The 13,384-nt window shown below is 41.2% G+C and overlaps 2 protein-coding genes across 3 annotated transcripts; both read left to right on the forward strand.

Annotated features, from left to right (window-relative positions):
• The first annotated feature begins 1,268 nt into the window (after positions 1 to 1,268).
• Positions 1,269 to 9,426, forward strand: hspa4b (heat shock protein family A (Hsp70) member 4b). The gene is made up of 19 exons (XM_088389320.1): positions 1,269 to 1,605; positions 2,165 to 2,222; positions 2,378 to 2,518; positions 3,327 to 3,449; positions 3,566 to 3,665; positions 4,425 to 4,558; positions 4,637 to 4,881; positions 4,964 to 5,040; positions 5,127 to 5,278; positions 5,558 to 5,664; positions 5,754 to 5,887; positions 6,055 to 6,239; positions 7,453 to 7,548; positions 7,633 to 7,788; positions 7,861 to 7,986; positions 8,069 to 8,176; positions 8,260 to 8,379; positions 8,462 to 8,623; positions 8,893 to 9,426. Exons 1-19 carry the CDS (start codon positions 1,499 to 1,501, stop codon positions 9,094 to 9,096), a joined length of 2,535 nt encoding a protein of 844 aa, XP_088245446.1. The 5' UTR covers positions 1,269 to 1,498; the 3' UTR covers positions 9,097 to 9,426.
• An 849-nt stretch (positions 9,427 to 10,275) lies between these two features.
• gnpda1 (glucosamine-6-phosphate deaminase 1) lies at positions 10,276 to 13,266 on the forward strand. 2 transcript variants are annotated; one of them, XM_088389386.1, is made up of 7 exons: positions 10,277 to 10,532; positions 10,653 to 10,745; positions 10,880 to 10,981; positions 11,898 to 12,080; positions 12,174 to 12,358; positions 12,442 to 12,616; positions 13,051 to 13,266. In XM_088389386.1, the coding sequence occupies exons 1-7, from the start codon at positions 10,511 to 10,513 to the stop codon at positions 13,107 to 13,109; spliced, it is 819 nt and encodes a 272-aa protein (XP_088245512.1). In that variant the 5' UTR covers positions 10,277 to 10,510; the 3' UTR covers positions 13,110 to 13,266. The 2 variants fall into 2 exon arrangements, with proteins under 2 accessions (XP_088245509.1, XP_088245512.1); XM_088389383.1 differs by having other exon boundaries at positions 10,276 to 10,745.
• The last annotated feature ends 118 nt before the right edge of the window (positions 13,267 to 13,384 follow it).

Consider the following 13,384-nt stretch of genomic DNA (forward strand, 5'->3'; position numbering starts at 1 on the left):
ATGATCGCGAATTCTCCTAGTTAGCAGATTAAAACACTCAAGCATTTTCAAAACGTATTTTGACAAGCTGGTGACCTCTAGGTCAAGCTCAAGTGTGGGATTGCCGTTGTATTTATGTTGTATTCAGCGCATAGTGAACACGGCTGGTAAGATAATTGGTGCTTCACTCCCCTCCCTGAAGGGCATTTACGCCTCCCATCTCGCCCGCAAGGCGGCCACGATTGTGAGTGATGTGAGTCACCCCGCTCACTTATTTCGATCTCTTTGTGTGTCTTGGTATGTGAAGAAATTGACAATAAAGCAGACTTTGACTTTTTTGACTTTGACTTTCCACCCATGAGATCACTGTCAACCCCTTGTCCTTACTCAACTCTTAATACATTCATGTGTAAATGAAACATCAGTGCTATGATGCTGCTCAAGTTGCTACTATACTAACTATACAATATTGCAAAGCACAATAAAATAAAGTACGTATATTGCAGCTTACTCTAACTGTGATTAACATGTCTCATTCTCATTACCTAACGATGAGCATGGGCTTTCCCTAGTTAGCAAATTAAAATAATCAAGCAGTTTCATATTTTTTATTTATAGCAAAATAAAATAATATAACATAATCCGAAATTGTGTGTTGCTGTGCTTCAGAACAAGTCTTCTTCTAATCGATGACTTTTTAAACTATTAAAATACTATGTTAGGTCAATCTGACTTTGGCACCATCCTCTGGTGAAATTTGGAACGGGAATGGAGGTTTACTGGTTCAACCAACAAATTCCCCTTTACCAATTTAACAATAGTTAATTTTGAAGAACTAACTTTTAAGTAACCCCTACTCAGGCCCCCTTCTTCAGGTCTTCCATGTCAAGCTTTGAAATTTGGAATTTCATCTTAGCCAATTCGTCTGGGCCAAATCCAATACACACTCACGCACCATCTTTTACCATCCTATCCACCATGTAACTCGACAGTACCCAAGTTGGTCACCGGACCTAGCCTAGAGCATCCATTTCACGTCTTGAAGAAACAAACCAGAACCCAAAGAGGCTGCAATAAAGACCTGGATAAGCATTTGAAGTGAAGGATGCAACAGTCTGATGAAGTAAATGAATCTCAGACTTGGAATTATTGCAAGTAAAAAATGATGCTACCAAATGAACAATTGATCCTGCCGTTCTACTTTTGTTGTAAATGACAACACAGCTCCCCTACGCTACTCTTTCTGGCCTGTAGGTGTCGCAGTCTCCTCATACCGGGCTCACGCACTATTGGTTGGCGACACGGATAGAAAATTCTTGAAGCCTCTCGCCTCATCTGCCGGTATACCGCATGCTGCTGTGCTCAGCTTCATGGAACAAGAACAAGGGTAGACCAACGACAGCCGCTGAGTGAAATCCTAACCCTGTAGCTGCTAGGTTCTCCTTTTACGCAGAACTGTACCGCTGCCCTTCTTGGTGTATTTGCTCTCCACAACACTATCCCGTTAGCTTGTTTTAAGATGTCAGTTGTTGGATTCGACGTGGGCTATTTGAACTGCTATGTAGCAGTAGCCCGTGCCGGTGGGATCGAAACTGTCGCCAATGAATACAGCGACCGATGTACACCGTAAGTATGAGCGATAACTTTACTTCAGTGTCGCCTGCACCTAATAACAAATCGGGAATGCTCGCGAATTCACCCGTGTTCATCATCCTCTTGTGTGACGCTAACGATGCTAACACGGCGAGTTAACAAGCTAACGAATTTTACAACAGGAAACAGCATGTGAGTGCTACGGCTAATGCTAGTGACCGTCGTGAGTTTAAACAAAACGACCCTGCCTTTCCTTTGTGCATAAAATAGGATTTTATTGTAATTCAAATTAATAAGGTAATGTCGCGTCAATGTTACAGAATTTATTGTAGAATAACGAAGCGATTTATTCCTCATGCCTACGGGCACTGAAATGCGCGTGATTGGGAGGAGGCCGCCATACACTAGCTGTCAAAACGGCTTGATCATTTAATTTTGCTTTAGGTTAGCTTCCAAATCACAGATGAGACGCTATTACACCGATACACTTCAATCCCATTGCATGAAACAGACTGAAATGCATCAAGTAAATGCTTGCTTGTTGCTTGTGCCATAAAGGAGGGCGAAACGGATTTGTCTTCTCTATTTATAGAGCATGCGTTTCTTTTGGACCACGGAATCGATCAATTGGTGCAGCTGCAAAAAGCCAGGTATGATTTTTTTGGAATTGGTACTTATTGTCTTGATAACAGCATTGTCTCTGGAGGATTTTGACAATGAGCATGCTTAGAATGTGGCATGGTAATATCAAGCAGAATAGCAACATGTGTTCACTCACTTGATTCAAATCTTTGTGGTTGATCAGGTTGTCACAAACTGCAAGAACACTGTGCAAGGCTTCAAGAGATTTCATGGACGAGCGTTTTCGGATCCATACGTGCAGCGCCTAAAATCCAGCCTGGTCTACGATGTTGCACAAATGCCCACAGGGACTACTGGAATCAAGGTAAGCATATAGTGAGGAAGTTCCTTAGAATTCCGCTTGTGCATGAAAATAAAATAGATAGACTTGCTGCCGTGACAAATGTGGCCATCATGCTAAACTGTGATAGTGTGAAAACCTATGTCATCAGGATAGTGTACAACTCATTAAATGCATTTTCAATTTAAAGAAACAGTCCAGTAAGTTGACTGCTATTATGTAACCGAGACTATTGAAAAATAAAATGCCTGAGCACAATCTGTTCTGGGGCACGGGTCCACTTCTGATATCGCACAATTAAGCTACTTTCCCCCTTAGTAAACAATGAAAATGGATTTAATCTTATCCAGAGACAAACTATCGCCATTACAAGACCTTTAAGTGGACAGGCAGTCTGTTAAGTGAGAGCTTAATATTATTATTTGTAATATGGTGTACAAACGTAAAGGTGAACAATAACATGCGGTGAATTTCATACTTGATGATGAGTTCCCTTGCGCTAAAGACGTAATTAATCATTCCTTTCTAACATTCTTGACTGTGATACATAAGAAGATTTAACAATGTTAGGATTAAAAGGTTTAAAGGTAAAAAGATGTGGATAGTGCATTATAAAAAGCTTATTGGGGAGGTTTCAATAACACACAGGTTTTTGCTTTTACCCTTTAGTGATGTCTTAGACAAAAAAATGAACAGCTTTTTCTTACTTATAAATTGTGTTTTTGTATTACGATTATTGTTACTGCTTCTGCTATTACCAATGTTACACTGCAACATCAAATCATGCTTAGTGTATGGGGATTAAATTGTGTTTATTTGGCTTCCCCTATAGGTCATGTATATGGAGGAGGAAAAGGTGTTCAGCATTGAACAGGTTACTGCGATGCTTCTCACCAAGCTGAAGGAAACCGCAGAAAGTGCACTAAAGAAGCCCGTTGCTGACTGCGTTGTCTCTGTAAGTAGGAAAAGACAGACAATTTTAAGGTTTGATAGAATTTCTGCAAGCATGCAAAGAGGACTGCGTCCACACTTGACTGCAACGCGCCCCAAAAATTTCCTGCTGTTTTCTAGGTTCCCTGCTACTACACTGACTCTGAGAGACGATCGGTGGTTGACGCTGCACAGATTGCAGGACTCAACTGCTTGAGGCTAATGAATGAGACAACTGCTGGTGTGTATCACTTTTTTTCTGAATGTTCTTTATGTACTGTAGGCTAAGTAGCCCAGTCGGCATTCACGATGGTTCCTCTGGCTGAATTTACACTTCTGGGTCAAGTGCCCAATCCTGAAACGAGAACCAGCCGTAGTTTTGTCTTTTCGTTCAGCTTTGTGCTAGCAGGCAAAATTATGGATTGAAACAAGCTGCAGATATCCCGCTACTGAAGTAAAGTTGAAGGAAAAAATACAGCTGTTTACTGTCAAACACCCAAAAACAAAAGCTCCCTTATTTCTGAGCACAGCCATGACCTCTTTTTTTGGGAGTTCTCTAGATATTTCTTGTTGCTAAGATACCGGCACATGTCTTCAAGGCGGTTAATATTACCTCCTTGTCAATTACAACAATTAGGAAAACAGGCATGACAAAGATTGCGATGGTCTACACAATTGTGACCATGAGTATCATATTCAAGGTGTTATATACTGTAGCTTTAAACTGTATAAGCAATATGTTTTTAGTGCTCCTAACACTGAAGCCCACAGGATTTTTGCCAAATGTAACACATGGGCCACTTGGTATTTATTTAGACACTCACTACAAGGAAAGAAGCAATAGCTGGTATAATCAGCCAGCCTTCATTTCACCCGTTACACCCACGCTTGTCCTGCCGTGACATGTTTACTTTTAGTACATGAGTTACGCCCAGATAATTCCAGGCTTTGTGTCTTTTCTGTCGATAATATTAATGATGTACCAACTGTTCTTTTGCAGTGGCTCTGGCATATGGCATCTATAAGCAGGATCTACCTGGTCCAGAAGAGAAGGCCAGGAATGTGGTTTTTGTGGACCTGGGCCATTGCGGGTACCAGACATCAGTATGCGCATTCAACAAGGGCAAACTTAAGGTTGGGAATTGTCCCAAAAAATTGCTATTCGAGCTCTGACAGGCTTTTTGCATCAACAAATCCTTCCCCATTTCCCAGGTTCTCGCCACAGCCTGCGATCCCGACCTGGGAGGCAAGGATTTTGATGAGGTATTAGTCAAGCACTTCTGTGAGGAATTTGGCAAGAAGTACAAGCTGGATGTGAAGTCAAAGCCCCGGGCTCTGGTCAGGCTCTACATGGAGTGTGAGAAACTGAAAAAGCTCATGAGCGCCAACTCCTCCGACCTGCCACTGAACATCGAATGCTTCATGAATGACATAGACGTGTCGGCAAAGCTCAACAGGTACGTAGATGAAATTTCTTTGTCATTAAGTCAGATGTCATCAAAGGTGTCATTGATTATTCCTCCTCTCCCCTGTCACAAGGGGTCAGTTTGAAGAGATGAGCACGGACCTTTTTGGCAAAGTGGAGCCTCCCCTGCAGAGTCTTCTGGAACAATCCAGTAAGCATCATACTGTTTAATTCTTTTATTATTTATGACACAAGTACCGTCCTCTAATTCTTTTGCTTGTCTCTGTGTCCCTCAAGAACTTAAAAAGGACGACATCTATGCAGTAGAGATTGTGGGCGGGGCTTCCAGGATCCCAGCCGTCAAAGAGAGAATCAGCAAATTCTTCGGGAAGGAATTGAACACCACGCTGAATGCTGACGAAGCAGTGGCCAGAGGAGCTGCTCTGCAGGTATATCGCACTTCCTTCCTTTTATTGATTGACGCACGTTTCTGATGCTCAGCGTGAATTTTTGGCCGAAACTTTTTCGACACAGAAACAATATCATTTTTTGGGTTAGTCTTACTAATGCTACAATTTCGCTCTGAGTATCAATTGGTCAATATTTTGAATTAGTCTTTCATTTTATTTGAAAACTGAGGTTCAGATCACCAAAGCAGTTTTCCCCTATATGAACGTGACGACTTTGCCTCCATTGCAACATGTGACGACAACGCTCCTTTCCCACAGTGCGCAATCCTGTCACCCGCCTTCAAAGTGCGCGAGTTCTCCATCACCGACGCTGTTCCATATCCTATCTCCTTGAAGTGGCATTCTGCTGCTGAGGAAGGTGTCAGGTAAAACAAACCACTTTTGCTCCATCTTTTCTACTCTCCAGTCTTTATGTATTGTAGCATTGACGCTTTGACATGGTTTTGTTTTGTAGTGATTGCGAGGTGTTTCCCGTGAACCACCCAGCACCTTTCTCCAAGGTGTTGACGTTCTACCGCAAAGAGCCTTTCTCTTTGGAGGCGTACTACAACAACCCCAATGCGTTGCCCTACCCTGACCCGACCATCGGTAAGCAACTAGAGTGAAGCCTCTAAAGTCAAACACAATCTATTCTGGGAAGTTGGTTGACCTTTGCTTTGTTAATATTAATAATTTTCCCATATATTAAAAATCGTCCGTTCCAGGGTGAAACTGTTGCTGTTAAAAAAAAATAATGTCAATTTTCTCCCAAACAGGTCAATTTCTGATTCAAAAGGTTGTTCCTCAAGCTTCCGGCGAGAGCTCCAAGGTGAAAGTGAAGGTCCGAGTCAACATCCACGGAATCTTCAGTGTGTCCAGTGCCTCCCTGGTCGAGGTGATCAAGTCAGATGAGGCAGAAGAACCCATGGAGACGGAGCAGGTCAATGACAAAGACGGGGAGGTAATAATGACATCAATACTAAACTTTATGTAGTGATGGGAAAATGAAGCTTCAAATTTGCTTCATGAACCAGTGGTATTTTTTTAACTCTCTATTTAGCATTGGGCTAAAAACACACAGACGTGTTTTTTTAAACCCCTTTATTTAAGCCATCAGTGCCATCTAGAGGAGTCAAAAATGCAATAACTGGTTCATGAAGCAAATTTGAAGCTTCATTTCCCCATCACTAACTTTACTGCCCTTGTGTTGGGTCTAAATACGATTAGACATTAAATCACTCGCTGGAATGAAGAGGAGAAGACAACCAGAACAGGTTTACTCGCGAGGAGAACGATAGAGAAAGCAATCTCAGTTACAACCTCCATCAGTTCTGAGTCCTTACTCCACGTGCCCCTCTTTTTAATGTTATGGTTGCCCTGGTTACAGAGGCGTTGCTACACTAAAGGGAGGGGGGATTGTGTCTGTAGCAACGCTGATTAGCAAAAGAATGTAGTGTGGTGTGAATTAGCACTTCGTTGTTGGCTCTTGAACCCCCGCAGAGACCGTCCTCAGCCGTCTTCCCTCACAGTTGGCTGACTCCTTCTCGACTGTGGTCAAATACCCTGAAGCACGTTGATTGCCGCTTTGCTGTGGAACAAATGCAACTAGACCTTTGCTAACTTTGTCTACTTGGTAATTAACACATAATAATAATAATAAGTAACTTGTCCTAAACACTTCAACACACATTAAACAAATGTGAGGTAACCGGTATGCAGTTCCTTAAACAAACATTGAGTAAATATGGGATAACTTTTATGCAAATACTTCTAACTGTATGTAACCTTTAACAAAGAAAAACAGGTCTGATAAACTACAATCTATGAACCAAAACTATATCTAACTGCAAAGGAATGAAGTTCCTGTGAATCAAACAAAGAACATGTCACCTATGCAAATAAGCCTTGCTCATTGTTAGTGAAGGCCTCTTACGGGAATGAAAACACACAGACAACATAAGGACAGGAAGGATACAAATGGCTGACAGGGATCAAAAGACATCCCTATCACTAAAAAGGAAGAACCTAGATAAAAGGAAAGATAAACTCGTAAAGTCGGGGCCTCCAGGTCTGGCAGGCCAAAGCTTCACTTAAAATTATTCCAACACCTTGTTAGCTGCAATTGGATTTGTGCTTGAGGGGCTTAAAACCATGACGTCTTTTGCTTTCTGCAGAACAAGATGCAAACTGACCAGGAGGAGCAGCAGGATGAGGGAGATGGTCAGAAAGAACAAGAAGAGAAGACGCCACGAGAGAATGAGAAGATGGAGGTGAATGGAAAACAAATGTATTGTTTTGAACAAGCATGCACGTCAGGAGTGAATGAGTTTGTAAAAGAATCTAATTGCGATTAGACTACCACAGAAGAGGGCAAAGGTGAGAAGAAGTCTGACCAGCCACCACAAGCAAAAAAGCCCAAAGTCAAAACCAAAGTCTTGGATCTTCCCATTGAAAACAGCCCACAGTGGCAATTAGCAGACGACATGCTGAATCTTTTTGTGGAAAACGAGGTACTCGCAGCATGGATACATTGTCAGCACAATTTGACGCTCATTTATTGACACAAAGTGGTCTCCCCACAGGGTAAGATGATCATGCAGGACAAACTGGAGAAGGAGAGGAATGATGCCAAGAATTACGTGGAAGAGTATGTGTATGAGATGAGGGACAAACTGCAAGGCATGCTGGAGAAGTTTGTGAGCGAAGCTGTAAGTTGGCATTCCAGACCACTTGGGTGAGCATCAATGAAACAAGGTGTTCCTAATGCGAAATAATATTTTGTATTTTCAGGAAAAGGATGCCTTATCATCAAAGTTGATGGATACTGAGAACTGGCTGTATGAGGATGGAGAGGACCAACCCAAGCAGATGTACATTGACAGGCTGGCAGACTTAAAGGTCATTTGCAGTTTAAATCAACTCTTATATTGCTCTGTCAAATCAATGAAATGATATTTTGACTTGTCTTGAAATTCCTGCAGAAACTGGGCCAGCCTATTCAGGAGCGCTACACAGAGGCCGAGGAGAGGCCTAAAGCGTTTGACGAGTTGGGGAAACAAATCCAACAGTACATGAAATTTGTTGATGCATGTAAAATGAAAGTAAGCATATCAAAGTGTGGCTCATCTTGCTGTAGCCCCTAAAAATGTACTTGTCATCTGACTTTGAATTTGTGTTGCTCAGGAGGAGCAGTACGACCACATAGATGAAGCCGACGTCACTAAAGTGAACAAGCTGGCCACTGAAGCCATGATGTGGATGAACAGTGCCATGAACCAGCAAAGCAAGCAGAGCTTAATGATGGATCCCTCTGTCAGAGTTAAGGAAATTCAAGAAAAAACCAGGGTGAGAAGCTCCATCCGTTCTGCGCAGTGCTAAAGAGATAGGTTCATGAGAAAAGCGCACAAATAGACATCTCATGAGGGATTAATGAATCAAATAAAAAAAGTTTTAATTTCAAGCCCCTCGATTATCAAAATTAAATTAATGAATAGGGATGGGTGAGTACCAATATCTGGTAAAGACAACGCTTTCTATCGCTGTAAACGTGACAGAATTTCATTTTATTGATTTATTTTTTTAAATTGTGCTCCTTTGTATGTGAACTTTTCCAGGAGCTATTCTCTGCCTGTAACGTTACCGTGACCAAGCCCAAGCCAAAGGTGGAGCTGCCTAAAGAGGACACACCAGCAGAACAGAACGGGCCCATGAACGGACAGGAGAAGGCTCAGGAAGAAAGTGCAGACAAGGGAATGGGCGAAAACACGGGCAACGCCGCTTCGGAAACGGAAAACAAGCCGGAGATGGACCTTGACTGAAGCGTCATCAAAGCTCCCAATTTTGGGAGCTGGTCGATTGAGATTGAGTTGCTGTCTTGCGTGTGTTATCAGTGCAGGTGGAATGTTTCAGGAAATGCACTTATATCAACAGCAGGCAGAGTTTTTAGCACACTAATCCCAGCTGCGGGTGGTGGCTCTGTCTGATGCCGTGGCATCCATCTCTCTTTATTTTCCCCCTCGATGACATCATTCTGAAGCCAGCTGCAATAAGCCTGTTTGACGAGCGCCATCATGATGGTATTTATTTCTGTTCTGTGCCCCATGTTCTGGTCTGTCACAATATGATTTTAATAAAGGTATTGGAAATCAGTCCCAATTCTTCAATGAGATTTAAACACTAAACTAAAACATGCTCTGACCGACCGCATTTGTGGTGTGCTAAATCAAATGTAACCAAACACCACGGTCTCAATAATTCTGCCTTTAAAATTAATATGCTGGTTTTAATGACACAAGCAGAATGGAATTCATTTAACAGTTTTTGTGGTCTCAGTAGTCGAGAAGTGCACTATCCCATCGAGTTGCTTCCTAACTTTTGGGTCATGTTAGTAATATTTAGGAAAAACTTAATGACAGACTGTATTAAAAACATCCAATGATGATTAATTGCCTAAAAAGTCTGTGCTGATTTATCAGAATTTATAATTTGCCTCACTCCAAAAATACCTTAGTGCGCTTTGCCGTGTGGAAAATTACATCACCAACGACGCAGGATGCCTATTTGTAACACATTGAGGTACATCTTTATAATACTGCAATTTATTTTTATAAACCCCTTGAGAAAGATAAACTTCTTCACAATTTGACAAGATTTTGATTTGATTTCTCAGTAAAGTTCTTTATTTTGTTGTGACGGCCAAGAGGGGGCGTTAGCGTCTTAACTCATCTTTGGCACAGTTTTGTAACATTTGATTGGTGTGAATGAATACATATACTACAATATAATTCATATAACCGATTTTGAATTTTTTGTAGTTACATATCTGACGGTTTCACTAGGCTTTCTGCACATCAGTAGTTACTAATTATAATGTAAAATAAGCACTTAAGCACATCGAGTTTTAAATTTGCTCGGATGACGAACCTTTTTCTGAAACTACGCACGTCAATTTTACAAAAATATGAACGTCTCTATGATGTGACGCAATTTCCGCTGCAAGTTCCTTATCCGTCCGCCACTGCGCACATCACATGATCAGACAAATGGTACACACTGAGGCAGTTGCAATCCACCGCAACTGTTTTCTTTACGATCTTTGGTGACAGTACAATAGATAGTTTTTTGCTTTAATGTGTTTTGAAAGTTGTATGCATCTTCTTTTGTAACTTGTTTAATAGCATATACAATACCAATCGTATTCGGAACGTACGTACTGGATTGGTTTACGCTTTGATGAGTCTAAAGTCTGTTGTAGGTGTGTTTTGTCCTTAGTTCCGTCCAGGTTAGCTTTAGTATCTGGTTTTTATTTTTCTTCTTTTTTTTCATATTTTTACAAACGGGAAAATGAAACTGATTATCCTTAATGACTACGAAGCGTCAAGCGAGTGGGCTGCAAAGTACATCAGAAATAAGATTTTACTTTTCAAACCTGGCCCAGACCGCTATTTCACTCTTGGCCTTCCTACTGGTGAGTATCTTCATTCCTAACCTCGCTATTTTTTAAATTCGACATTCAAGATGTATATGTGTTTTTTTTTTTGTGAGAGGGGGTTATAAAACCAGTGAGCAGCCCAAGCGTTTTTTTTCTTTGTTTTTTTTCAGGAAGCACTCCCTTAGGCTGTTACAAGAAACTGATTGAGTATTATAAGAAAGGAGTAATCTCTTTCCAGTATGTCAAGACGTTCAACATGGATGAATATGTGGGTAAGTCATCACTCTTAAATAGAAACAAATTGTGCCCTCCCCCTCAAACACACACATACAATTTACACATTGACACAATTTACAGCAATTGCCAATTGTCTTAACGTTTGTGACTGGGCTTTTGTCAGTGTACCCCAAGGATGAAGAATGAAAACATGCTTTGCGGACCAGAATTCTTCCAGTTGAAATTCACTCAGCCCCCAAATACTGCTGGGTCAAGAGCTTATGGAACTAATGAATGCAAGTCCTCAGAATGACATTGAAAGCATTTCAATTTGTGGGTTCTGCATTTCATATGCTTGCTCAAAAGTGACTCTTGCTTTGGAACTTCAGACAGCATAGCTGCAGATTCATTGAGTAGCTAAATTAGCCCCACTGTTATGCAACAGTGCAGCGGGAGTGCAAAATGCCTTTCACAGACATATTTTCAGAAATATGCTGCTAGTGGATTGACAGTAGTGCCTCGATTTACGACTGCCCAAACTTAATTTATTTTTTCTTTGTCTTGTGAGCCAAAAACAAATATGCTTCAACTCGAGTTAAGTAAAACACAAAGGTGAACCACAGCTACTGATGAACTTTCAAGCCATTATTGAATGGGACAAACAGTCAAACACAAATCCAAAATGATAACACATGCAAGGAGTACAAATCCTCTTCAGTCCTGCTTTTTATGGCTACAGAAAGCAGAGTCTGTAGTTTAGTTTTATAATCCGTCGGTCCATCCATCCATTCATTTTTAACAGTGCTTATCCTATTCAGAGTCACGGGGTAGTTTTATAATGTACATATAAAACACATGCCTAGGAGTATTCAAATAGAATATTTCCATATTGTAGATTTCACTTATTGCAGGGGTGCTCCGGGATGTAATGAAAGATGTAAATCAATTATTTTAATGTGCTTTGCTTTGTAGGACTTCCCAGAGATCACCCCGAGAGCTACCATTCCTTCATGTGGAATAACTTCTTCAAGCACATCGACATACGAGCCGAGAACACGCACATCCTTGATGGCAACGCTCCAGACTTGCAAGCAGAGTGTGACGCCTTCGAGAAGAAAATAACAGCGGCCGGGGGCATCGAGCTGTTTGTCGGAGGTATAGAACCAAACTCAGATTAAGACCGTGTGTTTACGACAGATCACATCATGACATCATGTCACATTAAACACAATCATTCCGTCACCTCAGGAATCGGGCCGGATGGCCACATCGCCTTTAACGAGCCGGGCTCAAGCTTGGTGTCGAGGACCAGGGTGAAGACTTTGGCAAGGGACACCATTGTGGCCAATGCAAGATTCTTTGATGGAGACCTCAGCAAAGTGCCCACCATGGCCCTGACCGTTGGAGTGGGCACCGTCATGGATGCAAAGGAGGTTAGACCCAAGAAGGATGTCAACACATCCTTAATATCTCGCTAAAATGCAAGAAGACAAGATATGTTTGCTTTGCTCCACAGGTGATGATTCTCATCACTGGAGCTCACAAGGCTTTTGCTTTGTACAAAGCCATCGAAGAAGGCGTGAACCACATGTGGACCGTGTCTGCATTCCAGCAGCACCCACAGACTGTTTTTGTGTGTGATGAAGACGCCACGCTGGAACTCAGGGTTAAGACTGTGAAATATTTTAAAGGTGATATTTAATCATACCGTTGCCTAAGTGTATTCCTGCCAGACAAAAAAAAAAGACTGCTCGTGACCATCTGAATATGGAATCATATAAAAAGTTGTTATAGCAATCTTTTTTATGCTTTTGTGGAATTTATGACGCTTGTATATATAGAGGGTGACTCCGTTCGTCAAAATCCCCCTTTGAGTACGGTTACTGATACGAATCTTATCAACGGTGCTCAATCAACAGTGCTCAATAACTTGAGCCAAGTATAAAGTACAATCTGGGTGAAAAGTAACTAGACAATAAAACTTGGTCATAAAATCCATATTCTGATTTGTGATACAATGAGCCCTTGAAACATTTTTTTATGCGGGCAGCAATATGCCTATGTACAGCATCAGTCAATATGAATTTCAAAGTGCTTATTCTTCTTTTGTTTTTCTCTCCTGTAGGGATGATGTATGTGCACAACAAGCTGGTGGAATTACCCGATGTAGAGTCCAAGAAATAAGGATGCTTTGTACAATTTTTGGGATCATGCATTAAAAAAAAAAAAAAAGTTCCAATAATTCATGTATATTTTAGCAGTAAAGCATGGGGCGTGACTGTGGAAACAAATCATTCGTTATTACTGCTGTTGCATATTTATAATAAAATGATTCACAATCTTCTTGTCCCTCAACTCGTGTTACATTTAGTTACACCAGGAACTCTTCATTATCTGGACTGTACAGGAAAAAAAATGAGGAGATGGTTTATACAACTCCAGTTGATAACCTCAGGTTG

Source organism: Syngnathus floridae, chromosome 1 (genome assembly GCF_059516105.1).
Source record: "Syngnathus floridae isolate MCC-2025c chromosome 1, RoL_Sflo_1.0, whole genome shotgun sequence".
NCBI classification, from domain to species: domain Eukaryota; kingdom Metazoa; phylum Chordata; class Actinopteri; order Syngnathiformes; family Syngnathidae; genus Syngnathus; species Syngnathus floridae.

Bases quoted from the DNA above. Each gene is read 5' to 3' on its own strand.
- hspa4b (XM_088389320.1), top strand. From the start codon at position 1,499: ATGTCAGTTGTTGGATTCGACGTGGGCTATTTGAACTGCTATGTAGCA. The intron at 2,519-3,326 runs GTAAGCATATAG...CTTCCCCTATAG, and splicing joins CAGGGACTACTGGAATCAAG to GTCATGTATATGGAGGAGGA. The intron at 8,380-8,461 runs GTAAGCATATCA...TGTGTTGCTCAG, and splicing joins TTGATGCATGTAAAATGAAA to GAGGAGCAGTACGACCACAT.
- gnpda1 (XM_088389383.1), top strand. From the start codon at position 10,622: ATGAAACTGATTATCCTTAATGACTACGAAGCGTCAAGCGAGTGGGCT. The intron at 10,982-11,897 runs GTAAGTCATCAC...TTTGCTTTGTAG, and splicing joins CAACATGGATGAATATGTGG to GACTTCCCAGAGATCACCCC. The intron at 12,617-13,050 runs GTGATATTTAAT...TCTCTCCTGTAG, and splicing joins GACTGTGAAATATTTTAAAG to GGATGATGTATGTGCACAAC.